The sequence below is a fragment of the Mya arenaria genome, chromosome 16, assembly GCF_026914265.1.
Source record: "Mya arenaria isolate MELC-2E11 chromosome 16, ASM2691426v1".
Classification (NCBI taxonomy): Eukaryota; Metazoa; Mollusca; class Bivalvia; order Myida; family Myidae; genus Mya; species Mya arenaria.
The window spans coordinates 9,264,579-9,291,219 of NC_069137.1; the positions used below are offsets into that span (position 1 = coordinate 9,264,579).

Sequence of the window (26,641 nt, forward strand, 5' to 3'; positions counted from 1 at the left end):
CAATGCCAGCCTTGAGGTTCAGCGCAACGCGAACTACATACAAGTACCGCTTGAGTCTAGAGTATTCAATTAAAAAACACGCAAAGTTTAACTTTGGTAGAGTGTTTTGCAAAACCACATTTCGATATTCATTATATTTAAACACTGTGTGTATGCAGTAGGTAACACTTGTGTTTTAAAGGGAGAGGGAAGAACATCCCCCAGACACAGTACAGTTTTATGCACGTAGGAAAACGATCAGTATATGTGATTTCATATGATAGTTCCACCGTCCGATAATAAGTGACTACATTTCAACAAAGAGGGATAATTGCTGTTGTCAAGAATACTGTTTAAATCATTAAAATTATACAAACAATCTATATTTTGACTTTTAACATTTTATATCAAAGAGGCACTCTTTTATTTTCACCACAATCTTGAATGTGAGCGAAACTTGACACTTCCTTTACACGCTCTGTTCGCAATTCTATTATTTACACCTTGGATACCAGGTAAACACTGCTGTGGCACGCTGAAGCACAGTATTCGTTACAAAAAGTAAGACTTATGTTATTTGAAGTTTAAGTTCATATTAATGGAAATATATATCTCAAATATGTGATTTAAGCTATCTTTTTGTGATTAAGGTATGTATGTTATTTATAATTTATCTATTTTATGTTTTTGTGCATGTATTAGTCTCTGCTGTTAGTAAAAGGAACATTTATTTGGGATAAGAAAGTGCAGGGCGCTTATTTTTAACGTTATCATGTCTCATTGTAGGTTTCTTTCACATGCAGTAAATTTAGATTGATACAAGCTTTTTTATTTTTGAACTTCAAGTCATATTGCTTAGATACTTGGCTAAACACAGCATCCTTATGTGTCGTAGCATATACCTGCCTTAAGATAGTCTGTTAACGTTCGCGAATTGTTTCGAGTTAACCACTATATTTTCGCGATAATTATCTAGCTATCGAGTTCATATTCGTGTTAAATGTTTGGTAAGATGATTATCATAAGACTAAAAATAGCCTTGAAAGTGCCCAGAAGTGCCGCCTTTTACTTTTTTAGATGTACAACATGAACAGGTTATCCAGTTATGGTTTGTGAAGTCCACTTAATAAGTAAAATACTAACTGGTTTACTTGATTAGATTGGTGTTACCATTTCGATATAAATGAACTTTGGGGTTCTAGCAGTAACTGCCTATCTAGTTATGGTTTGTGAATTCCCCTTTATAAGTTACTTACATGTTTAGCGTAATAAGATTCATGTTACCACTTAACTATAAATGCATTCCAGATGCAGGCGCTAACATGTTATCTAGTTATGGTTTGCGAATTCCACTATATAAGTTACATACCACCTGGTTAATGTAATGAGATTCGCGTTACTTATTAAGTTAAAATATGCCACCATACTTAAATGATGTATCTTATATCATTAAAATATTATTTTGAAGTCAGAAATAATCCTTATTGTGGATTTTGAAAAGTTTATGGTTGTCTATAAAACCATACACATAAATAACAATATAAAAATGAAATAAAGCATCTTGTTTAGAAACCAGGTTATTAAGGTTCTTAGCTAACCTGAGCAAGTAGGTATTAGTGTTCAAGCTTTTCCTATCGTCAACAACTAACGTCATCACCACCAAAACCATCTGGCCGATTTAGATCAAACTCTTTTTTAAAATTATACAAATAAATGAATTCCATGCAGAACATTGGTTGGCACGTAACTGAAATGAAAACAAATAAATCTCTTTTTATGACCAAATCACAAATTGTTCACAAGTGACACTTACTGAATCGGCGTCATTCAGCATCTGTACCGAGGATAGCGGACATCCTCTCGATTAATGTATTCATTCTCAGGCGCAACAAAGCAGGGATAATGCAGAGGACTTTTCCTTTCCTAGTCATCTACTTCATCATGTTTGCCTTAAAGGCAGCATCCCGCAACAAATACATCACCATATTAAAATATTTAACATCCGAAAACTTTTCGATACTAAACGCCTTTCCTTCGTAACTATGTTATCCCATTATCGAGATTACTGCCATACAGATGTAAATGATTTCTTACTATGCTGTGTACCATGCGGTCTTTACTTGCAAACACATACTATGGAAATTACAGAGACGAGCACAGTTAAAACTTTACTTTGTTCAGAGACACAAGACAAGGGCATTAACGACAATGAATTAGAGACACGAACGTATAAACATTTTATACACAACTACAAAAACCTTAAACAAATAACTCACGCATCAAAATAGCCTTACCAGTAAATTATTTGTTTACCGTTTTTCAATGTCACTGAAAGACGAGTCGTTCTGAATCCCGAATCTTCTTGGGGATTACACCTGTTTTGCAATAACCTCAAAATTGTCTCAATGATATAAGCCTTTATAATTTACTCCGTTTACCCTCGACTATCAAATTACTGAAAATCAAACCATCAACATGATTCTTCTTAATTATTTGTATAACCTGTTAGTGACGTATAAACTCAACGAATAAAATAAATGCCATATCAACACATTCCACTACATGAACTTTCTTTTCTCCTACTGTTTTTGCTATACTTTTAGAAGCCGGAAACTTGAATTACAAATTTCAAAAACACAAAAATGATGTCTTAGGTTTAAAATGTATCAGCTTGTTTTAACTTTAGGCCTGGATGTTGATTGAAACAGACTATTAGCAGATGATTTATCAAATTTAGATAATAAATACAAATCTCAACTGTTGTATTTTTGTCTTTTATCCTAAAAAAGTACGAGGTTACAAAACAGGTATTTTTTCTACAATATATTGGGTAGCATTGATCGCCTCGAGAATGCAATTATATATTTGAAGTTGGTTGGTTTGGTCTTTTAAAACTCATAATTATCATATACAAAAGACTTTTATATCGATCAAACTTGAGTCAATAATGTATTTTCTTACAGACATTTATGGATTTTGGACCAGTATATTAAGTGTCATTAATCTATTTTTCAGTTGGATGAAAGCAAGCCATTGAATAAGAGTAATAAGAATTGAAAATGGAATTAGGTAAGTAATCGTCATTCAAATTATTTTGTTAAAAACATGTTAAGAGTACATTTTGATGAGATAATTATCGTACGACATAATACTCGTTTGAAAATGCCCATAACTGACACTTTTATAACCTTTCTTAGATTTAGAACATTAACAGGTTTGCTATTAAGGTTTAGCTCATCTGAGCACGTAGCTAGTAGTGGTCATACTGTGCTTTTCCTTTCACACAACACCCGGCGTCCGTCGTCCGTCAGTCCGTTGTGCGTCAACAAATAATATCAAAGTTCCTTGGATGGTGATCTTTTTGAAAATTATACAAATTAATGAACTCCACGCAGAACTTTGTTTTCCATGTAACCGAAAAGAAAAATCTTCATGACAAAATCCTTCAGTGCGAGAGCTCATATATTGTGTTACATTGCCTAGTGGTATTCTTCCACTATTCAAAATATTTTCCTGGGCCCACACCCTTGATATTTGTATGTAGCATTCTGTCCGTTCCGATTGTGCCCCTGGGGTCACAATTCGGCCCGCCCCGAGGGTCAAAATTTTTCGTTCAGCTTATGTAAGAAATATTTGAAAATATTCTTATCGAAACCGCTAGGCCAACACTTTTGATATTTTGTATGTAGCATTAAACAGTTGTCATTCACCAAGTTTGTGAAAAGATTATCCCTTGGGAAAAAACTGGCAACGCCCTGGAGTTCATCAGTTTCGTAGACTTACATAGGAAAATCTTCTTTTCCTTAACGAAGTGGCCAAGATTTTGATATTTGTTATGTGGCATCATACGATTGCCCTCTACCAATTTTGTTTAAATAATGTCCCCAGGGTCAAAGCTGGTTCCAATATTGTTGATGTACTTGTTTCTGAAGCATTAGCAATGCAATAGACCATGTATCCAATTTAGAACACACATATCAATGTTGTGCTAGGATGACAAAGACTGTTATCTTTTGACATTTTGATATTGAGACATTGCGAGCAGTTTTGCAAATACATTTCAATGTTTTTTTCTTGGATGATCTTTTCTGTGAGATTTTGATCTACCTTCTTATTTTTGAAGCTACACGTACGAAGCTCGGACCATGTGCACAGATTTAAATACTCAATGTTGTGCTTTGATGACCTTAACCATTACCGCATTGCCAATAATCATAGTTAATTAGCGATTAAGGGGCATAATGACTGTTTTTGTACGTTATGAATCAAGCACTATAAACAATGTGCTTTTATGCAAAGAATATGCTTGGACCTAATTATTATTACTTCTCAATTAATTAGTTAATTCTCCATTTAAAATCTTTAATTTATGCCCCAAAATAAGCAATGTTAAACTTATTGGCTCTCTCCATGTAATCCATTTGATATTTTTTATGCCCCGCGAACAATTAATGCTCTCCCAGCCATATTTCAATGCTGGTTGCATATCATTACTAACTAATGGTTAAGTTCAAGTTTTACTTTATTTGAAATGCATAAATGCTTTAATCCAATGAGTATATATAAATTAACATGTTTGTGTCATAGCTTTCAGTTTCGACTGCATTTTTATTCATGCAAATGATTTATACTAGTTAATGACAACAGGGAAAAGCCTAGTAATTGAATCTTTAACCCTGCTTATAGTCTCAAGGCAAGTTCCCAAACATCATGGGACTAGACAAGCAAACATATTAACACCATATACACAAAAATGAACACTACAAACACCAAAAAAGCTCCACAAACACAAATACAAACAACACAAATAGACACACCCATCAAAACAAACTTACCTATGGCTAGGATTATCGCCTTGGAACGATCAATGACAAGCTATAAACCCATCGCATTAGAGTCGGTTCTTGCACTGGTGGAAAAAAACAACAAACAAAAGCTAACTTGAGCTATCCCTAGATGAATTTAATTCTCCAAATAATAAGTCCCCTGGATTTTCTTCTGTAGGACAATACCTCCACTTCCGGTTCTCTTTCAGTTGCAGGATTTCTTCTACACGATTTCTCACAAAACATTTTTAATAAATTCATTGTTGTTACCAATATGTTATTTGCTTGTCTGACCACAGTTCCTTCTTGGCAATGTTGAGTTGTTGTTGAAGGTGTCACTCTGATCACTGGTAACAACTCCCCATGGACATTGTTTTATTATTCTTTTTTTTCATTCATTCAGGCCGACAAAACGTCTTAATAATAAATACCGCATGTTCTAATATCAAAATTTTGTAAAATAAATACTGGTATTTATTCAGACCAAAAGGTCTAAATAATAAATACCCGTATTTGTTTACCTAAAAACCGCTATATAGAATATACCCGTATGTGTCCATCCCTAAACGTCTTAATGGTAAATAGCCGTTTCTCCCACGATCCCCAACCGAACAAAACAACAACAAAAATAGCAAACAAAAATACAAGCAAACAAAACATAAAACGTTTTTAAAAAAACCACTGCGTCTGAAGATCATTCTAAGGCCGACAATCGTGGCCTTTTTGTCTGCGTATTTTTTTTTAATTCCAAGCAAGAAATATCCCGGTTTGGGTTTGGCATAGGGATTGTAATTAACCAAAAACAAGTAAAACAGTGTGTCAATGACTTCATTGACATTAGTTCGTTGCATTGGCCTAGCTATAGTGAGTACTCTTATGCGGGTTAAAATATGCAGCCCTAAGTGAGTGGTCGGTGATGTGCATTGGGGTGTGATACATAGAAAAGAAAGGGGACTGTACGTGTTAAAGTGGGATGTATCCGAGGTGCGTGCGACATAATGTATTTATTCATGTATTGATCAGTATCCTGTTATAGCGTCCAGTCCAGCCTAGTTTAACAAAATGCGGTTATTCCTCCCTTCTGCTTTGTGTAACAACAAACAGATAAGTCCTACGCAAGCCTTGCAAAACAAAATACCATGATTTTCTCTTTCTGTTTGTGTACCAGCTTGCAGTAATCCATCACTCCTGCTTTGTGCAACAAAATACAATTAGTTCCTCCTACTGCATTGTCCAGCAAATATGCAGTTATCTCTCATTTTTACTGTCGTGTCCAACAACTCGTTGTCTCCCCTCCGTCATATAACAAAAAGCATGCGCTAACTGTATCAGAAGAACGTGCAAGTTCATGCTTTGAAAGAGGTCAAACAATTAACGCATTTCAATTGAGATACCGTATTATTACCATTGCATATCTAACATTTTACGATATTATTTCTACTCCATATCATTCGATTTTATTCAAAAGGCGTAAACCTTGAAATTGTAATGTTATATTGACATACTAAAGGTTAAACCAAGCTATGGAGAGAAGTTATTATGTGTGCATTTTGTAAGAATAAGAACGGTGAGTTGTCTTTTTCAGTGAGTAAAGTATGCTTGCACGTTTCTTATTATTTTAGATTTTAGTAAACACTACGGAACAATTTAACACGGTCGATATCTCGTAAACCCCCGTCTTAATGTGTATATATTTCTAAACTGTAATTGGCATAATATCTTGATATTCAATTAGTGAGGAAAAATGATCGGTATTGCAATATGCTACTTCTGTGTTTGGGCTTGAATTTTAAGCTCGACGGTTTTGGTCGCTGCTGGTGGTGTCACCATAGAAGCTATGCAAAACATAATCAATGGAAAAGAAACTCTATCCTTCTTCATATTAAATATCAACATGTTGCGTGAGAAATACGAAAATGCATTGCAAGGTCCATAACTGGAGTGTATAAATATATATATACGTAAAGCTTAACTTTTTTTTATAGAATCCTGAAACAAAATGTCAAGACCCAGATATCTAACCAACATAGAAATACTTAACTGTTAAGATACTGTCAGATTGTATCGCAGGAACTAGAAGTTTTTGCACCGACGATACCCATAACCACGTCAATTGAACCTTTACAGTGACACCGTTATCGTTGCTGGATACTACGCTTATTTCCGAAATTCCCTTAGCATGACTGAACTGAAATGAAATCAATTGTATAATACCGCAAAAAGGTGCATGTATGTACAACATACAAGGTAAAATATTACTCCGGTTTTAAAAGCATGGGTTTTCATGATCAAAAGAACATATTGTTTTCATCAATAAATGCGAAAAACATAAACAGCAATTGTTTTAGATACATTTCAGACCAAATATTCACACCATAACTTCATTTTCTCGGACACCACTCACATTGACCAGCACAATTGCGTTCAAACCCCGATAATGGCATCAACCCCGCAATTCATTCCTTAAATAAACTCGTCGTACAGTACTTGTGACACGGAGATTGTGTATATAAGGTATACATTTATTCAACGATATTAATATTCATGCACAGATCTTTGAAAATGTTCTGTTCACAGTAAAGAAATCTTATACATAACGAACAAGAAAAAAACAAAGAATGAAAACTTTGGCTTAATCTTTAATGCTTTACCACCCTTGATCGATATTTCTTATTGAGATAAATCCTGGTATAAATGGATTAGTTCGTACAATGAAATAATTACTAAGTATTAGATGACACAATCTTTAGATGTTTCGTTCATTTGATTCGGCAAGGACATAATGAAATCACTGATTCTACTCTCTAATATCTTGTTGTGAAGGGTTGGTGTATTTTTGTAGGCATCCCTATAAAAACATATTGTATATTCAGTGTTCCTTTTAATTTCTTCTCTTTGATGTTTGTTTTTAAAAATAAATCAATATTTTTTTTTGTAATTCTAAAATTTTATAGGTTTCGATGCAAAATAATTTTAAGATATATTAAATGTTCCATTTTGAATAGAAATCTAGATATCGAGTTTAAACAAAAGTAAATTATGGCGGGACTTATACATGTTAATATACACCATGCGGTAGTATTTGAGTAAAAGTGAATGACATTATAAAACCCATGTCATACACTTGTAACGTGCGAGACCAACAAACACCAATTAATCCCTTCAGAGAAAAGCATGCTCGACCCTGATGGGGTCCGCTGATCTTTATATACAGTTAATCCTCAATCGATACACAACCCAGGCTTTGCTAATTTTGCATATTACCAACCAAGTTAACATACGTACTATGAATGTACTTCCTTCTGGAATGTTATACTATGAACGCACATCTGCCACCTACAGCGAATCATTACACTAATCCGCCGCCTACAGCGGACCGTTACACACTGCATAAATCAGTGAACAAAGGCGGGTTGAGAGGTGCTGGGGGATATATATTAAATATAGGAGAGAAAAGTAATGAAATATGCCCATGACGAAACCTTTTTATCTTGAAATTGCTCAAATGTAATAAGGGGTAGTACCCTCTCCCGTCCTGCCAGTACTAAATACCAAATTAATTTTGTTTCGTAAGGAGGTGTGTTTGTCAAACAAAAGCCTATGCTCCTATGTTACACCCCCTCTAACGCCAAATTCTGGATGCGCCCCTGGTATATCATATAAGGTAATCGATAATATGATAACCACGTTTAAGGAAGACAAGTGGTAGTATTTCAGCAAAGATATATCGATATGAAGATTCGTACTATACAGCTGATGATTATTTAATCTGATCCTTAATATTGACTTTTTATGAAGGTTTTTTATTCAGGCTTTTTCATGATTACATTTAAAGTATGGTTTAACTTCATATACTTGAAGCCTGCTGGCAATTTAAATGTAAGAGAAGTGCCACGTTCATTTATGTTTGGATTATCATAATTATCTGTCAATTTTAGAAAAAAATGAAGGACAAATATTGCGTAAGTTTAAGCTGTATAAATTTAAACTTGACGGTATGCATGCTTGATATCTGAAATGTAGATATAAATTGTCCGATTCTTTTTATAATAACAAATGTTCAATCATCTTAAGTTTGGCCTTGTATTTTTTAAAAGGAATCGAATTAGACATCGACAGAGTAGAACGCTTCAACTCATGGAATGTTGCTTTTATAATCTGGTATAATTGAAATAAATGCAATATTTCTCTGCGAAAATTCCGGTTTTTAATATAAATATTAAAAAAAATCATATCAATATCGATGAAAGTCAATCATTTTAAATTGTTATCTTTTAATTGTTCAGTGATCTTGTTTGTTTGTATAGCAACGATATTCCAGCATACGAGTCGAAAAACAAATATCAGGGCCCATTTTAAACCATTATAAATTATCTTTGCCTTCATATTTCGGGAAACGCACAATAAATGTATCATTGGCGGTATGTCATAATTGGTGTAATATGGGCTCAGCAGAAAGCAGCTTGTACCCTGGTTATTTGTTCCGACTTATATTTAGGCATCTGAATATTTTCATTATGCGAAACGAAGTCTGCATCAAAACCTTTTAATTATGAGCCCTTGTTATCACTCACTCACTTCGTATGTCATTATTATCCTTGTTCAAAAGTGCAGCGATGAAAGAGTTTCTGTTGTATTGAGATGAGTGATTGATTTGGTTTCAAAGCATTTGTTGGGATCCTTAACTCATTGTTTGGATTTTTGAGTTGTCTGCATTTAGTTTGAGACACTAGTATTTTGAAATTCAACATTTTCATAAAAAATGACATGCTTCCACATATAACATAGGGAAGTTCGTTCAAGTTCAATTTAGTTTAAATCGATATTAGGCCTTAATAAGGTCAGACATGCGGTAAAAAGCCGACGGAGGTACACTATTCGCCCTTAACTATTCACATCCTTAGTGTAATACTCCCCACTCACACAACAATGTACCCACACCATACACGTGGTACACTATTCGCCCTTAAATACTCACACCCTTAGTGTAATACTCCCCACTCACACAACAATACACACACCATACACGTGGTACATTCTTCGCCCTTAACTACTCACACCCTTAGTGTAATACTCCCCACTCACACAACAATATACACACACCATACACGTGGTACACTCCTCGCCCTTAACTACTCACACCCTTAGTGTAATACTCCCCACTCACACAACAATACACACACACCATACACGTGGTACACTCCTCGCCCTTAACTACTCACACCCTTAGTGTAATACTCACCACCTACACAACAATACACACACACCATACACGTGGTACACTCCTCGCCCTTACCTACTCACACCCTAAGTGTAATACTCCCCACTCACACAACAATATACACACACCATACACGTGGTAGACTACTCGCCCTTAACTACCCACACCCATAGTGTAATACTCCCCATTTACACAACAATACACACATTATACAAGTAGTACATCCCCCGCCCCTAACTACTCAAACCCTTAGTGTAATAGTCCCGACTCACACAAAAATATACACAAATATACCCGTGGTACACTCCTCGCCCTTACCTACTCACACCCTTAGTGTAATACTCCCCATTTACACAACAATACACACATTATACAAGTAGTACATCCCAGCCCCTAACTACTCAAACCCTTAGTGTAATAGTCCCGACTCACACAAAAATATACACAAATATACCCGTGGTACACTCCTCGCCCTTACCTACTCACACCCTTAGTGTAATACTCCCCATTTACACAATAATACACACATTATACAAGTAGAACATCCCAGCCCCTAACTACTCAAATCCTTAGTGTAATAGTCCCGACTCACACAAAAATATACACAAATATACCCGTGGTACACTCCTCGCCCTTACCTACTCACACCCTTAGTGTAATACTCCCCATTTACACAATAATACACATATTATACAAGTAGAACCTCCCAGCCCCTAACTACTCAAACCCTTAGTGTAATAGTCCCGACTCACACAAAAATATACACAAATATACCCGTGGTACACTCCTCGCCCTTACATACTCACACCTTAAGTGTAATACTTCCCATACACACCAATATACACACACCATACACGTGGTACACTTCACGCACTTAACTACTCATACACCTAGTGTAGAACTCCCCACTCAAACAATAATATACACACACCACACACGTGGTACACTCCTCGTCCTTAACTACTCACAACATTAGTGTTATACTCCCCACTCACACAACAATAAACACACCATACACTTGGTGCACTCCTCGCCCTTAACTACTCAAACCCTTAGTGTAATACTCCCCATTCACACAAAAAAAACAACACATTATTCACGTGGTACACTCCTCGCCCTTAATTACTCACATCCGTAGAGTAATGCTCCCCACTCACACAACAATACACACATCATACAAGTGGTACACTTCACATATAAAATATGCGGCGTCATTATGACTAGTGATAACAATTCTCCTATAGTAATTTCCCTGTCAATTTATTTCGTCTGTCCATCCGTCGTATGCACATGTACAAATACATGCGGGGTTATTTTGACTTGTGAAAGTGGTACATACACAGTATTTGACCTGTCTATTTGTTCTTTCAAACTATCCGTCAATGACACTTGTATACGGTGAAGCGGCATTATACGGACATAAGCGGCTCTCCTATAGTAAATGCACTGTTAATAATTATCCCGTCCGTCTTTTTGTCGTTTGCACATGTACAAAGACTTATGAAAGAGACTATCCTATAGTAATTAGCCTGTCTATTTGTTCCCTCCGTCCATCCGTCATTTGCACATATACTTAAGGCATAAGGTGTCAGTAGGGATTCTGAAAGCGGCTCTACTCTCATAATTAACCTGTGTATTTAATCCGTCCGTCCATCTGGTGTTTGTACATACACTTAAGACATGGCACGTCATACGGACTTGTGAAAAAGACTCTCCTATAGTAATACACCTGTCTATTTGTTCTGTCCGTCAATCCGTCGTTTGCACATTTGACACGGACATGGAACGTCATAATGACTGGTGAAAGATACTCTCCTATAGTTATAAGCCGGTCAATTTGTTCCGTCCGTCCATCTGTCGTTGGCACATTTGGTAAAGACATGTAGCGTCATAAGAACTTGTTAAAGAGACTCTCATATAGTATTAAGCCCGTTCATTTGTTCCCTCTGACCAACCATCGTTTGCACATATACTTAAATCATAAGGCGACATTAGGAATTTTGAAAGCGGCCCTCCTGTAGTTATTAACCTGTGTATTTAATCCTTCCGCCAATCTGTTGTTTGTACATAGACTTAATCCAAGGCATGTCATAAAGATACTATCATATAATAATAAGCCTGTCTTTTTGTTCAGTCCGTCCATCCCTCGTTTGCCCATTTGGTACAGACATGGAACGTCATAAGGACTTGTGAAAGAGACTCACCTATAGTTATAAGCATGTCTATTTGTTCCGTTCTTTCATCTGTCGTTTGCAAATTTGATAGAGACATGATGCGTCATAAGGACTTGTGAAAGAGACTCTCCTATAGTTGTAAGTCTGTCTATTTGTTCCGTCCTTTCATCCGTCGTTTTCACATTTGATAGAGACATGATGCGTCAAAAGGACTTGTGAAAGAGACTCTCCTATAGTAATAAACCTGTAATTGCTGGCAATTGCCTTCTTGTATGTTAAAGGAGTGTTGAAGAAACTGTAATACTTCAAATGGTGTTACATACTTTAACCTGTGTCCTCTCATTATGCGACAGTCTCTAGCATCACATCTGATACAAGTTTTTGAAATGTCGCTGAACGTTCTTGGCAATAATGACAATCTGATGCAAGTTTGTGATTAGTCGCTACACGTCCTTTTCAATACTGACAAATTGATGCAAGTTTGTAGCAACGGGGGATCTGAGGGTACAAACGTGTCTAACCATACATAAGTTATGCCGATTGGTGGATGTCATAATTTTTTAGTATAGCATTAAACGTATTGGATGTGTTTTTTGATTGATAAACTGTCTCAAAGTCATTGTAAACCGTCAAGATTTCAAATACGAATTAAAACCAGACAAAATCCATTAATTTAAATATACTTCAAGTTACATGATCCAGTAGTTTTCAAATACAATTAAAAAAAAAAAGATTGATCCAAAATGTGGAATTTACAAATTATTTTATTGACTGTCGTCCTTGGGTATATTTAAAGAGGCGCATACAGTAGCGTTTGTAAATGATGAAATACGATCTCTCTTCTTTGTCTATGCTTTTGAAGCTTGGTAAATATAAGGAAACATCTTGAAGATCATTGACATTGTGTGTGCGGAATCAAAAATAACAATTACTTAAAATTGGATTAAGTGAGTAGTATTGAAGTAATGGATTTTGTTTAAAAAATGAGTAATTTTACATTCTTATACGAGATTAATTAATTATTTATTTGAATACGTACTTGGTAATATAGAGATACATTGCTAATAAATGTCAAATATAAAGACGAATAGGTTGATCGTTTTCGAAACAAACATAGAGGCTAATTTGTGGTGTGGCAATCGATAGCTTATGAGAGTGATATCAGGCCATACCAATACAAAATTACCGTAGGCCGGTTGTGGTGAGGCACTTAATTGCTAATGTGTAAAGAACTGCAGTGAGGTAATTTGTTATATATAGCGCAGCGGTTAGCGCACTCGCTCCTCACCTAGACAACCCGGGTTCAATTCCCAGCCTGGGCGCATGTGGGTTTGGTCTGTGGTCACCAACACTTTCGCGTGAAAATAGTGCCAACAAGAGTGATTAATATAATGTTGTAATAACTTGTTTCACAATCGTTGCACAACAAAAAAGTTTACACTTATGACTGAAAGTGAGATACAAACCCATATCATTATAAAACTATCTTAGGCTACGTTGTGATGTGACGCTGGATAGCTAATGAGTGAATGACTAACACTGAGATGTAAAGCAATATCATTACAAAACTACCTTAGGCTAGCTTGTCAAGAGACCCTGGATAGCTTATGAGTGAATGACTGACACTGAGTTATAAGGCAATATCATAACAAAACTACCCTAGGCTTTTTCGTGATGAGACCCTGTATATATAATGAGTGAATGACTGACAATGAGATATTAGGCAATATCATAACGCAACTACCTTAGGCTAGTTTGTGGTTAGACTCTGGGTAACTAACGAGTTAATGACTGACAGTGAGTACTGTGCATTTAAATTGAGAAACTGGTCTTTTGAATATGATAGATTTTAATAATAAATATAATATGTCCTTAGATAACAGTTGGGAGTTCATTTAAGTTCAATACAGTTTAAATTGACCTTAATAATTTCAGACATGTGGTTAAAAGCCGACAGAGGCATTTTATCTATTTGCGTATCTAGTACTCTTCTCAATTACAATGTTAACAATTATAACACCAATCATTAATATCTCGACAGGAGGATCGTAAACCAACGGATCGATGGAAGTGCTTTACCATGAGTAATCGTCAATGTATAAAACATAATTGAAAAACATGTGCATCATGTTTAAAATCAAAATAAATACTTCTGTTACAAGTTAATATTTCTGTGACATAAAGTGAAAAGATCTTTGTCTATATAAAACTGATAATTATTTGTTGTTTCACTCACAACTTGAAAAACAAAACACTTCAATGAGTCAATGCATCAATAGATGGCAAAGTGAAATTTTATAAAACATAAATATATGAATCTATTTTGACAAGAACATATGTAAATGATTGCATTTACAATTTATAGATTGTTTTTTCAATAAAACTGCCGTTTAGTTGCTTTAGTGTTGCTTACGCATACAAGTTAATACTATATTATGAATTATTGGACATTGGTTGATGGTAATTTGAATGTTATCACATTTGTAAAACAAGTAGCTTCGTTATTTATATGTTCCTGTGTCAAACTCCTGTGGCATTTATATCATATATTTCTTTGCATTAAGCTGATGGCAATGGAAAAAATCTATTACACATATATCTTTGCTTAAAGTCTTATCTCTTTGACTATTGTTTGCGAATGAAACATAAACCAGCATTATTTTGAAACCCAATAAAAGTTTACATTCAACTGACTAATGACAAGCACTTAAAGGTATCTAATTCAAACCCTGTACAACTGCCATTGAAATGATTTATAATTTGAATATGCTCAATATTACTGAATAGTTCAGAATCTGCATGTAATGGTTTGCTGTATGATTTCATTCGTATTTATTTATTTACTTAGTTTTAGACAAGCTCGTTAATGCCATTTACAAACAACAACTGATACACAACCTCAATTAAGAATGGCTGTTAAAATTCGTAAATATACAAAAGTCGTGATAAGCAAATTCTTAATATTGCGTATTTCACTAAATATTGAATGTTTTTTTTTAATTATTATTTGTTTATTCATAGTCAGACTATGTAGTAAGTTTTTGATATAAAAAAGTGAAAAGTGATTTTGACAGTGGATTTCCCCATCCGGCTCGCATCTGTCCCTCACCCCTTTAGTGTATCAAATATAACATTAAAGGGGGTGGGGTAGGGATGGAGATGCATCCGGCCCTCATCTGTCCCCCGCCTCTTTATTGTATCAACAATAGCATTTCAAGGTTGGGGTGGAGATGCATCCGGCCCTCATCTGTCCCCGACCCTTTATTGTATCAACAATAGCATTTAAAGGTTGCGGTGGAGATGCATCCGGCCCTCATCTGTACCTTGCCCCTTTAGTGTATCAACAATAGCATTTAAAGGGTCGGGGTGGAGATGCATCCGGCCCTCATCTGTACCCCGCCCCTTTAGTGTATCAAAAATAACATTTAAAGTAGGGGTGGAGATGCATCCGGCCCTCATCTGTACCCCGCCCCTTTATTGTATCAACAATAACATTTAAAGGTTGGGGTGGAGATGCATCCGGCCCGCATCTGCACCCCGCCCCTTTATTGTATCAACAATAACATTTAAAGGTTGGGGTGGAGATGCATCCGGCCCGCATCTGTACCCCGCCCCTTTAGTGTATCAACAATACCATTTAAGAGTTGGTGTGGAGATGCATCCGGCCCGCATCTGTACCCCGCCTCTTTAGTGTATCAAAAATAACATTTAAAAGTTGGGGTGGAGATGCATCCGGCCCTCATCTGTCCCCCGCCCCTTTAGTGTATCAACAATAACATTTAAAGGGGGGTGGAGATGCATCCGACCCTCATCTGTTCCCCGCCCCTTAATTGTATCAACAATAACATTTAAAGGTTGGGGTGGAGATGCATCCGGCCCTCATCTGTACCCCGCCCCTTTAGTGTATCAACAATAACATTTAAAGGATAGGGGTGGAGATGCATCCGGCCCGAATCTGTACCCCGCCTTTTTGGTGTATCAACAATAGCATTTAAAGGATAGGGGTGGAGATGCATCCGGCCCACATCTGTACCCCGCCTTTTTGGTGTATCAACAATAGCATTCCAAGGATAGGGGTGGAGATGCATCCGGCCCTCATCTGTCCCCCGCCCCTTTAGTGTATCAACAATAACATTTAAATGTTGGGGTGGAGATGCATCCGGCCCGTATCTGTACCCCGCCCCTTTAGTGAATCAACAATAACATTTAAAAGTTGGGGTGGAAATGCATCCGGCCCGTATCTGTACCCCGCCCCTTTAGTGTATCAACAATAACATTTAAAAGTTGGGGTGGAGATGCATCCGGCCCTCATCTGTCCCCCGCCCCTTTAGTGTATCAACAATAGCATTTAAAAGTTGGGGTGGAGATGCATCTGGTCCTCATCTGTCCCCGCCCCTTTAGTGTATCAACAAAAGCATTAAAAGGGGCGAGGAAGAGATGCTTCGTCCCTCAGCTGTACCCCGCCCTGTAAGTGTATCAACAATTGCATTTAAAGAGGGGGGTGAAGATTCATCCGGCCCTCATATGTCCCCCGCCCTTTTAGTGTATCAACAACAGCATTTAAAGGTTTGTGGTGTAGATGCATCCAGACTTTATCTGTACCCCGCCTCTTTTAGTGTATCAACAACAGCATTTAAAGGGTCGGGGAGGAGATGCATCTGGCCCTTATCTGTACCCCGTCCCTTTAGTGTATCAACAATAGCATGTAAAGGTTGGGTTGGAGATGCATCCAGACTTTATCTGTACCCCGAATCAACACTAACATTTAAAAGTTGGGGTGGAGATGCATCCGGCCCGTATCTGTACCCCGCCCCTTTAGTGTATCAACAATAACATTTAAAAGTTGGGGTGGAGATGCATCCAGCCCGCATCTGTCCCCCGCCCCTTTAGTGTATCAACAATAACATTTAAAAGTTGGGGTGGAGATGCATCCGGCCCACATCTGTACCCCGCCCCTTTAGTGTATCAACAATAACATTTAAAAGTTGGTGTGGAGATGCATCCGACCCTTATCTGTACCCCGCCCCTTTAGTGTATCAACAATAACATTAAAAGTTGGGGTGGAGATGGATCCGGCCCATATCTGTACCCCGCCCCTTTAGTGTATCAACAATAACATTAAAAGTTGGGGTGGAGATGCATCCGGCCCGTATCTCTACCCCGCCCCTTTCTTGTATCAACAATAAAATTTAAAGGGGGGGGGGTGAAGATGCATCCGGCCCGTATCTGTTCTCCGTCCCTTTAGTGTATCAACAAAAAAAAATAAAGGAGTGGGTGGAGGTGCATCTGACCCGCATCTGTTCCCCGCCCCTTTAGTGTATCAACAATAACATTTAAAGGGACGGGTTGGTGATGCATCCGACCCGCATCTGTTCTCCGCCCCTTTAGTGTATCAACAAAAACAATTTAAAGGAGTGGGTGGAGATGCATCTGACCCGCATCTGTTCCCCGCCCCTTTAGTGTATCAACAATAACATTAAAAAGGGTTGGGTCGGGGTTGGTGATGCATCCGGCTCTCATCTGTTCCCCGCCCCTTTTATTGTATCAACAATAACATTTAAAGGGGGGGTGAAGATGCATCCGGCCCGCATCTGTTCTCCGCCCCTTTAGTGTATCAACAAAAAAAATAAAGGAGGGGGTGGAGATGCATCCGGCCCGCATCTGTTCCCCGCCCCTTTAGTGTATCAACAATAACATTAAAAGGAGGGGCTGAAAATGCATCCGACCCGCATCTGTTCTCCGGTCCTTTAGTGTATCAACAATAACATTTAAAAGAGGGGGGGAAATGCATCCAGCCCGCATCTGTTCCCTGCCCCTTTTAGTGTATTAACAATAGCATTTAAAGGGGGGGGGGTGCAGATGCAACCGGCCCGCATCTGTTCCCCGCTCATTTAGTGAATCATCAACAGCATTAAAAGGAGGAGGGGGTGGAGACGCATCCGGCCGAAATCTGTACCCCAGCCCCTTGAGTGTATTAAAATAACATTTAAAGGGGTGTAGATGCATCCGGCCCGCATATGTCCCCCGCCCCTTAATTGTATCAACAATAGCCTTTAAAGGGGGGATGGGTGGAAATGCATCCGGCCCGCATATGTCCCTCGCCCCTTTAGAGTATCAACAATAGCATTTAAAGGGGGTCGGGTTGGAGATGCATCCGGCCCTCATCTGTACCCCGCCCCTTTCGTGTATAAACAATGGCATTTAAAGGTGGGAGTTGGATATGTATCTGGCCTCGCCCCTTTAGTGTATCAACAATAGCATTTAATGGTGGGAGTTGGAGATGCATCCGGCCTCGCCCCTTTAGTGTATCAACAATAACATTTAAAGGGGGGTGAAGATGCATCCGACCCGCATCTGTTTCTTTGCCCCTTGAGTGTATCAGCAATAACATTTAAAGGGGGGTGAAGATGCATCCGGCCCGTATCTGTTCCCCGTCCCTTTAGTGTATCAATAATAGCATTTAAAGGGGGATGCATCCGGCCCGCATCTGTACCCCGCACCTTTAGTGTATCAACAATAACATTTAAAGGAGGGGGAAATGCATCCAGCCCGCATCTGTTCCCTGCCCCTTTAGTGTATTAACAATAGCATTTAAAGGGGGGGGTGCAGATGCAACCGGCCCGCATCTGTTCCCCGCTCATTTAGTGAATCAACAACAGCATTAAAAGGAGGAGGGGGTGGAGATGCATCCGGCCGAAATCTGTACCCCAGCCACTTTAGTGTATCAAAATAACATTTAAAGGGGATGTAGATGCATCCGGCCCGCATATATCCTCTGCCCCTTAAGTGTATCAACAATAACATTTAATGGTGGGAGTTGGAGATGCATCTATATAAGATATGTACATCTTCACGGGGGCCTTCGCCGGGTAAGCAACCCTCCCTCAATTAATTCGCTCATGAATTATGTACCAAATGTAAGAATAATTTCATGAAAAAAAAAAAAGTTGTCCAAATGGTCAATCTATAATACAGCAGCTTTAGACTGCTGAAATAAGATCAGATCAAAGGTTATCATATTTGCGTTCAAAAGATGATGTCTTATGGCGAATTTTTGGCAGTTCACCAACAAATATAGATATATTTTATAGTAAGTTTTAGTAGTATCAGCAAATTTTGAGACAACACATAAATAAAGTGTCAAAACTGATATTATGAGAGAATGCATCTTAACGTGAGAATTGAAAAGGCAGTCTAACATTCATTTCAGTATAATTTATTTAAGTTATTTGATCGAATACAGGTTAATTACAAATGAACAATCTGAAGACTGATCTGAAATGTCGTATATAGTATACAAATCCTTCTATTGATTTCCTGCCGTGGGTAGGTTTAAAGAAGCGCATACATAGCTTTTGTAAATGATGAAATCTGATCTCTCCCTTCTTCGTATATAATTATGAAGTGTAGTATTTATATAAGCACAATTATAGAAGAGCATTGGCATTGTGCGTGCGGCTTCAGAAATAAAAATGAGTTAATATTCGATTCGAAGTGAAAAATATGGAAAGAAGGGATTTTGTTTAAACAGTAAGTAGGTTTACATTATGCTATGTGTGTTATTATTTATTAAGTTAACCAGTTGAAGATTCCATCCGTTATTATCGTAGCATTAAATCGAACTTAAATATTAACCTTTTTCTAGCGGCGCAAGTTTCCATCCGCTTTATTTCGTATTACATTTGTATAAATGGTGGATTTATTCGTTCAATTATTACATATGAGTATCAAATACAATATGACAATTATATGTAGAACGTTTACTTCTGTTATAGGTTCTATAATTGGTACGGTGCTTAACACTTTCGTTGTATGGTGATATAGAGATACAGTGTCAACACATATTAAACATGAAGACTTATTGGTTCATGATTTACCAAACACACCTAAGCTTATCTATGGTCTGGCAGTTCATAGTTTAAGAATATAAAGCAATACCATTACAAATTTATCGTAACCTAAAGCTAATTTGTGGTGAGACAGGGGACAGCTAATGTATGAATGACTGCCAGTGGGATATAAAGACATACCATTCCAAAATTACTATAAGCTCTATTGTGGTGAGATACGGGATAGCTTATGTATGAATGTCTGCCAGTTGGCTATAAAAACATACCATTCCAAAATTACTATAAGCTCTATTGTGGTGAGACACAGGATAGTTGATTTATGAATGACTGCCAGTGGGATATAAAGACATACAGTTCCAAAACTACTATAAGCTCTATTGTGGTGAGACACGTGATAGCTAAAGTGTGAATGACTGCCAGTGGGATTTGAAGACATACCATTACAAAATCATTGTAAGCTACTTTGTGGTGAGAAACGGGAAAGTTAATGTAAGAATGACTGCCAGTGGGATATAAATTCATACCATTACAAAATTACTGTAAGCTACTTTGGAGTGAGACACGGGGGTATAAATTTATACCATTACAAAACTACCTCAGTCTTGTTCGTGGTGAGACATGTGACAACTTAGAATGAGTGACTAACTGTGAGATATAACCAAATCATTGTATATTCTGCTTGAGTTTACCTTTTACAGATGTATGCTATGTTAAACTAAAAGATTTTGTGTTTCGATGTAATACATAATTATTCATTTTTATCGTCGCTTCACGACTTTGCATTAAAACTCATCCCTAGTAAGATGTAAGATCATTGAATTGGTGTCATGATAAACTTGATGTTTATGTGTTTCGTTATATTGAAATAGATATTCCTTTCGTTTAGTTGAGCAGTGGCAGTTTCCATTCTATTATTGAACACAAATCTCCTGAAGAAACTACCCTGCCTAATTGTCCTGGTCGCATATACGATTTCATTAGGACACGTGAAAGAGGTTTTTCCATAGTAGTTACCCTGTCTATTTGTTCTGGCCGCATATACGATTTCATTAGGACCCGTGAAAGAGGTTCTCCTATAGTAACTACCCTGCCATTTGTTTTGGCCGCATATACGATTTCATTAGGACTTGAGACAGAGGTTCTCCCATAGTTATAACCCTGTCGTTATATTGAAATAGATATTGCTTTCGTTTAGTTAAGCAGTGACAGTTTCTATTTTATTATTGAACACAAATATTCTAAAGAAACTACCCTGTCTAATTGTCCTGGTCGCATATACGATTGCATTAGGACACGTGAAAGAGGTTTTTCCATAGTAGTTACCCTGTCTATTTGTTCTGGCCGCATATACGATTTCATTAGGACTTGAGACAGAGGTTCTCCCATAGTAATTACCCTGTCTATTTGTTCCGTCCGTCTATCCCTTCTTTGCACATACATGCGGTGTTTTGACTTGTGAAAAAGGCTCTTCTAAAGTAAATAGCCTGTGTTTTGGTTTTGTCCTTCATCCGACGTTGTATACAATGACATGCGGCTCTCCTTGTAATTTCACTTTTAATATGTTTCGTCCTTCTATCCGTCATTTGCACATTTACATAGACATGGATAATCATTAGGACTTGTGAAAGAAACTACCCTATATTAATAAGCTTGTCTATTTATCCCGTCCGTCCACCCGTCTATTGCACGTTTGGTACATACATGGGGCGTAATAAAAAACTTGTAAAAGAGACTATCCGAGAGTTACAAGCCTGTCTGTATGTTCTGTCCGTCCATCCGTCGTTTGCAAATATATTTAAGACACGGGGCGTAATTCGGAATTGTGATATCGGCTCTCCTGTAGAAATAACCACGTTATTGCAGTCGCATGCAGCCGTATGTACTAAATTTGTGTTAACGACACTGTTAGACTTCAAATGGTGTTATTACCCGCTTTCACCCGTGTCCTGCCATAATGCAACAGTCCCTGTCATCACAACGAATGCAAGTTGGTGATAATCGTTAAACGTCCTTGGCAGTAATGGCAATATGATGCATGTGTGTAGCAAAGTGAGATCTGTACATTTGTTTTTAACCAAATTTATATAAGTGGTGGATGTCCTTATTGCATTTAAGTCGGATTTGTCGTTTTCTGAAAATGATCAATTGTCATTAAACGTCAAGATTTTAAGTACGAATTAGAAAGCTGCAAAAATAAATTTATTTCAGTATAATTCAAGTTATGATCGAATATTGTTCAAGTCCAAAAAAACAAGAAGATTGATCTGAAATACGAACAAACAATATACAAATTCTTCCATTGATTTTTGTCTTACAGAATATTTTAAGAGGCGCATACCGTAGCATGTGTAAAGGATGAAATATGATATCTCTTCTTTGTCTTTGATTTTGAAGTTTAGTAATCGTATAAGGAAAACCAAGAAAGGCCATTGGCATTGGGTGTGCGGATTTTGAAATAACTATAATTTAACAATCGATTTATCAAGAAGTATGAAAGGAACGTATTTTGATAAAAAGTGAGTAGTTTAACATTCTGCTACGAGTTATGTTTATTATTAAGTTTAATACGGAACGATTCCGTCAGTTATAAGCATAATATGAACTCTCTTTTTTATTTGTTATAGCTCCGCTTGTTATCTTTATATCTTACTGTATTTGTACTGCTATAAGTATGGTATTACGATGCAAAGCATCTAGGCAATAGGGACATATAGAGAAACAGTGCTGATAAATATCAAACATAATGATGAATGGGTTAATAAATTACGAAACTAACATGCTAATTTGTGTTGTGGTAATTGATAGCTTATGAGAGAGATGTAAGGCAATGTCATTACAAAATAACCGTAGGCCGGTTATGGTGAGGCACTGGATATGTGTGCCTGAATGGCAATGAAACATATGGCCTTATCATTTCAAAACTAATATAGGCTAGGTTGTCGTTTGACGCTGAACAGTTTATGAGTGAATAACTGACAATGATATATTGCCATACCATAACACAACTACCTTAGGCTAGTGTCTGGTGAGGTATTGGATAGCCAATGTGTGAATGACTGACAGTGGCATATATGACCATACCATTATATAACCACTTTAGGCTAGTTCGTGGTGATACATTGGGAAGTTTATGAGTGAATGACTGAAAGATCGTCCAGTTAGCGCAGTGGTTAGTTCATTCGCTTCTCAACTAGGCGACCTGGGTTCGATTCTCGGCCTGGGAGCATGTGGGTTTGGTATGTGGTGACCAAGCTGGACAAGTGTGTCTCCTCCGGTTACTCCAGTTTCACCCACAATACAACATCACACTCTCGCGTAAAAATCGTGCCAACGAAAGTGATCTATATTATGTTGTTATAATTTGTTTCACAATCGTTAAAACATTTTTTTTTACACTTATGACTTGAAGTGAGATACAAGGCCATACCATTATAAAGCTATCTTAGGCTAGGTTGTGATGTGACGCTGGACAGCAAATGAGTGAATGCCTGAAATATAAATCGAATTTCTCAATCTAATTGCACAGTACTCACTATCAGTCATTCACTTATTAGCTTTCCAGGGTCTTATTACGAATTAGCCTAAGGTAGGTTTGTTATGATAATGCCTTATATCCCACTGTTAGTCATTCACTCATTAGCTTTACATACGTATAATGTCAATCATTAATATCTAGACCAGTGGAATTAAACGAACGGATCGATGATAGTGCTATGCCATGAGTTATCGTCAAGATATAAAATTATAATTGCAAAACATTTGCATTATATTTAAAATTCAAAATAAACACTTCTGTTTCAAGTTTATATTTTTGTGATATAAAATGAAAAGGTCTTTGTACTATTTGAAAATGATATTTTTTGTAGTTTCACTCAGAGCTTGGAAACAAAACATTTCAAGAGTCAATGATTCAATACCCCATTGACGCACACCCATTCACTAAAACCTGCTCATTCATACATACACTCGCAAGGTATATACCCCTATCTGTTATACATACACACACATAATGTGGAACAAATATTCACTCATTACCGCTCACCCATATATACACTTGTCTAAAATGGGGATTTTCCGCTCCCGAATTCACATACACACACACTCGTCATGGTATTTATTGCAAACTCAATAAACCCTTTATGTGGAATACTCATCCACCGATGCCTATGAATAACCGCACGAATAAGGTGGAAAAGAACCCAATCGCACCTTATAGTATCACCAAAAACACTATGATCTAAAACACCTGAAACGTTGAAATGATTGGTATAAGTATTCATCAATTTAAAACGGTAACTATGAAAATAGTGCCTGATTTATGGAATAATATGACATAAACATCCCTTTCCGTGGGGTAGGGGGACTATGAAAACTATAGGTTCACGCAGAAGGTCAGAATATAAAAGGTTGATATTATATTTTCCTGTACATAAGGTATATATGTGGATTACATATCATCACTTTATAATATGATACTTCTTTTATTTCATATCCCTACAATTACTATACGAGGCAAGTTAAGGTAGGTAAAAGTCTCGAGGTTTAGCATATCGCGTACCGCGTGCAAGACCAACTTGAGTCTAGACTTCTCCATACAAAAGGCCGCAAAACAAAACTCTGGTAGTGTGTTCACAAAATCACAGTTTGATATCATGTATGTTCTTCGATATGCTTCCACCTCATCCCCTTCCCCAATTTGCCTCTATTATCGGAGTAAACTGTATAGAAAAATATGAATATAATACACCTGAGTGTACTCATTGAAAAAAGCCAAACATGCTTTGGGAGAGGACCCTCACAACCCCACATCATATCTAAACCATAATTAGTTTGGCTCTTCGGGAGGAGGCGTAGTTACAACGTTCCACTCTTGCAATAGGCCCCCATATCCCTAGTCGATAATTGGTTTACATATGTGTATTTTAGAGGCATACAATAGCCATTTGCACTGAACACTAAGAAAGTTCGAATTTATTGTAAGTTTTATTAAAGGTTAGCCGGCACCGGGCTGCACCCGTCAATTGAAGTTCATGTCTGACTTCGCTGAAGCAAAATATATGCACTAAAACAATAATACTTAACTTTTTCGTAACGACTTTCATGGTTTGTCATTTTTAGGTATAGTGGCTACTTTTCTAAATCATTATACGACATGTCATAAAAATATTGAAATTAGAACAGAATATTAAATTAACTAACTTTTCCTTTTGAAGTGAATCACCATGGATGAGCACCTAGCATTCAACGGAAAAGCTGGGAAGCTCGACGAACGTGTATTTTCAAAGCTGAAATTACTATGCCGGCCTGTTAAAGCAAGACAAGACAACGCACAACAAGGCAATGAAACAACGCTTGTTTGTAAGTAGACACAGAAGAGTTAAGTGAACATGTTCTTGCTTATACAAGTAAAGCATCAGAGAGCTGTTCATGTTTATTGTTTGGAATATTATTAACATAATGAAATGACATTGTTCTTTACCAAAACAAGTCACCCACAATACATAAAGTTACCCACGCATTAAATAGACAACGTTGCCACGCATTGAATAGACAACGTTACACACGCATGATTTACACATAGCTGCCCATGCATTGAATATAGTTGACATTGTTACCCATGTATTCAGAAGACAAAGCTACCCATGTATTATATACACGAAGTTACTCATGCATTAAGTAGACAAAGTTATCCACGCATTTAATAAAAAAGTTACACACGAATTAAGAAAACAAAATTACACAAGTATGAAAGAGACAAAGTTACGAAAGCATTTAATACATTATGTTATCCACGAGTGAAATGGAAATGTCACCCAACTTATTCTAGCTTCTTACGTTATATCAAAATCATAACAACATATTGTTTTACATGAACTAGTGTATAGTATGCTAACAATAATTGTTTTGTTATTTATTGTGATGCATTTCTGTACAGCACAAGATGATGTCCCGTTCTACAACACACGTCTTGTTTTACACACGGTTGAAAAACCTTGGACGGGGGATCTATCTGAGGAAGAAATAGAGGTATCATCATTCTAACTAAACATTTACGATAAAGTATTGTTTACTATGAATATAAAAATATGTTAATTTAAAGATTTTGGTACAGTGTAGTCGTATAATTTGACATTTGCCCGACTTAAGCAAGCTCTACTCTAGCTGAAAGTGGTTTCCCGTGCTTGGTATGAGTAAAACATTTTATACCGCACAGTTTTAGGGAGATTCACTATTTCAGAATTGCCGCCATTCAACATAAAACGATATATGTATGAAAGACGAAATTTAATTCTGATGTTTACTCAGTTTGGATTTGTTTTTGCAATTGTGAATAAAAATATTCACAAAAATTACAGCACATGCACTATATGGAATGAACTTAAATATCACTGAGATGGCTGCAAATCGTTCCCTGCATTGGTCTCACGATTTGTTTGGTCTTGTGATATAAATGCTTATTTAGTATTTGTAGTAAAGGAATAACTTAACTAGTATTTGATGCATGTTACATAACTTAACAATAGCGATGTATATGTGTTTCAGAATAACCTGGAACAGATAATTCTACATTACGCAATTGTTCCCCAAGTG

General features: G+C 37.0%; 1 protein-coding gene across 10 annotated transcripts in view; it reads left to right on the forward strand.

The window, feature by feature from the left end:
* LOC128222544 (uncharacterized) overlaps positions 1 to 26,641 on the forward strand; it is a 144,653-nt gene that overhangs the window by 71,957 nt on the left and 46,055 nt on the right. For 7 of the 10 annotated variants that reach the window (XM_052931597.1, XM_052931600.1, XM_052931596.1 and 4 more), the window contains 4 exons: positions 2,995 to 3,048; positions 25,264 to 25,408; positions 25,986 to 26,077; positions 26,594 to 26,641. The exon at positions 26,594 to 26,641 is cut by the window's right edge and continues 20 nt beyond it. In XM_052931597.1, the coding sequence (XP_052787557.1) occupies positions 25,273 to 25,408; positions 25,986 to 26,077; positions 26,594 to 26,641 (276 nt within the window). In that variant the 5' untranslated portion in view covers positions 2,995 to 3,048; positions 25,264 to 25,272. Of the gene's footprint in view, positions 1 to 2,994; positions 3,049 to 24,623; positions 24,671 to 25,263; positions 25,409 to 25,985; positions 26,078 to 26,593 lie in introns of those variants that run through there. The other 3 variants (XM_052931599.1, XM_052931598.1, XM_052931603.1) reach the window with 2 other exon arrangements.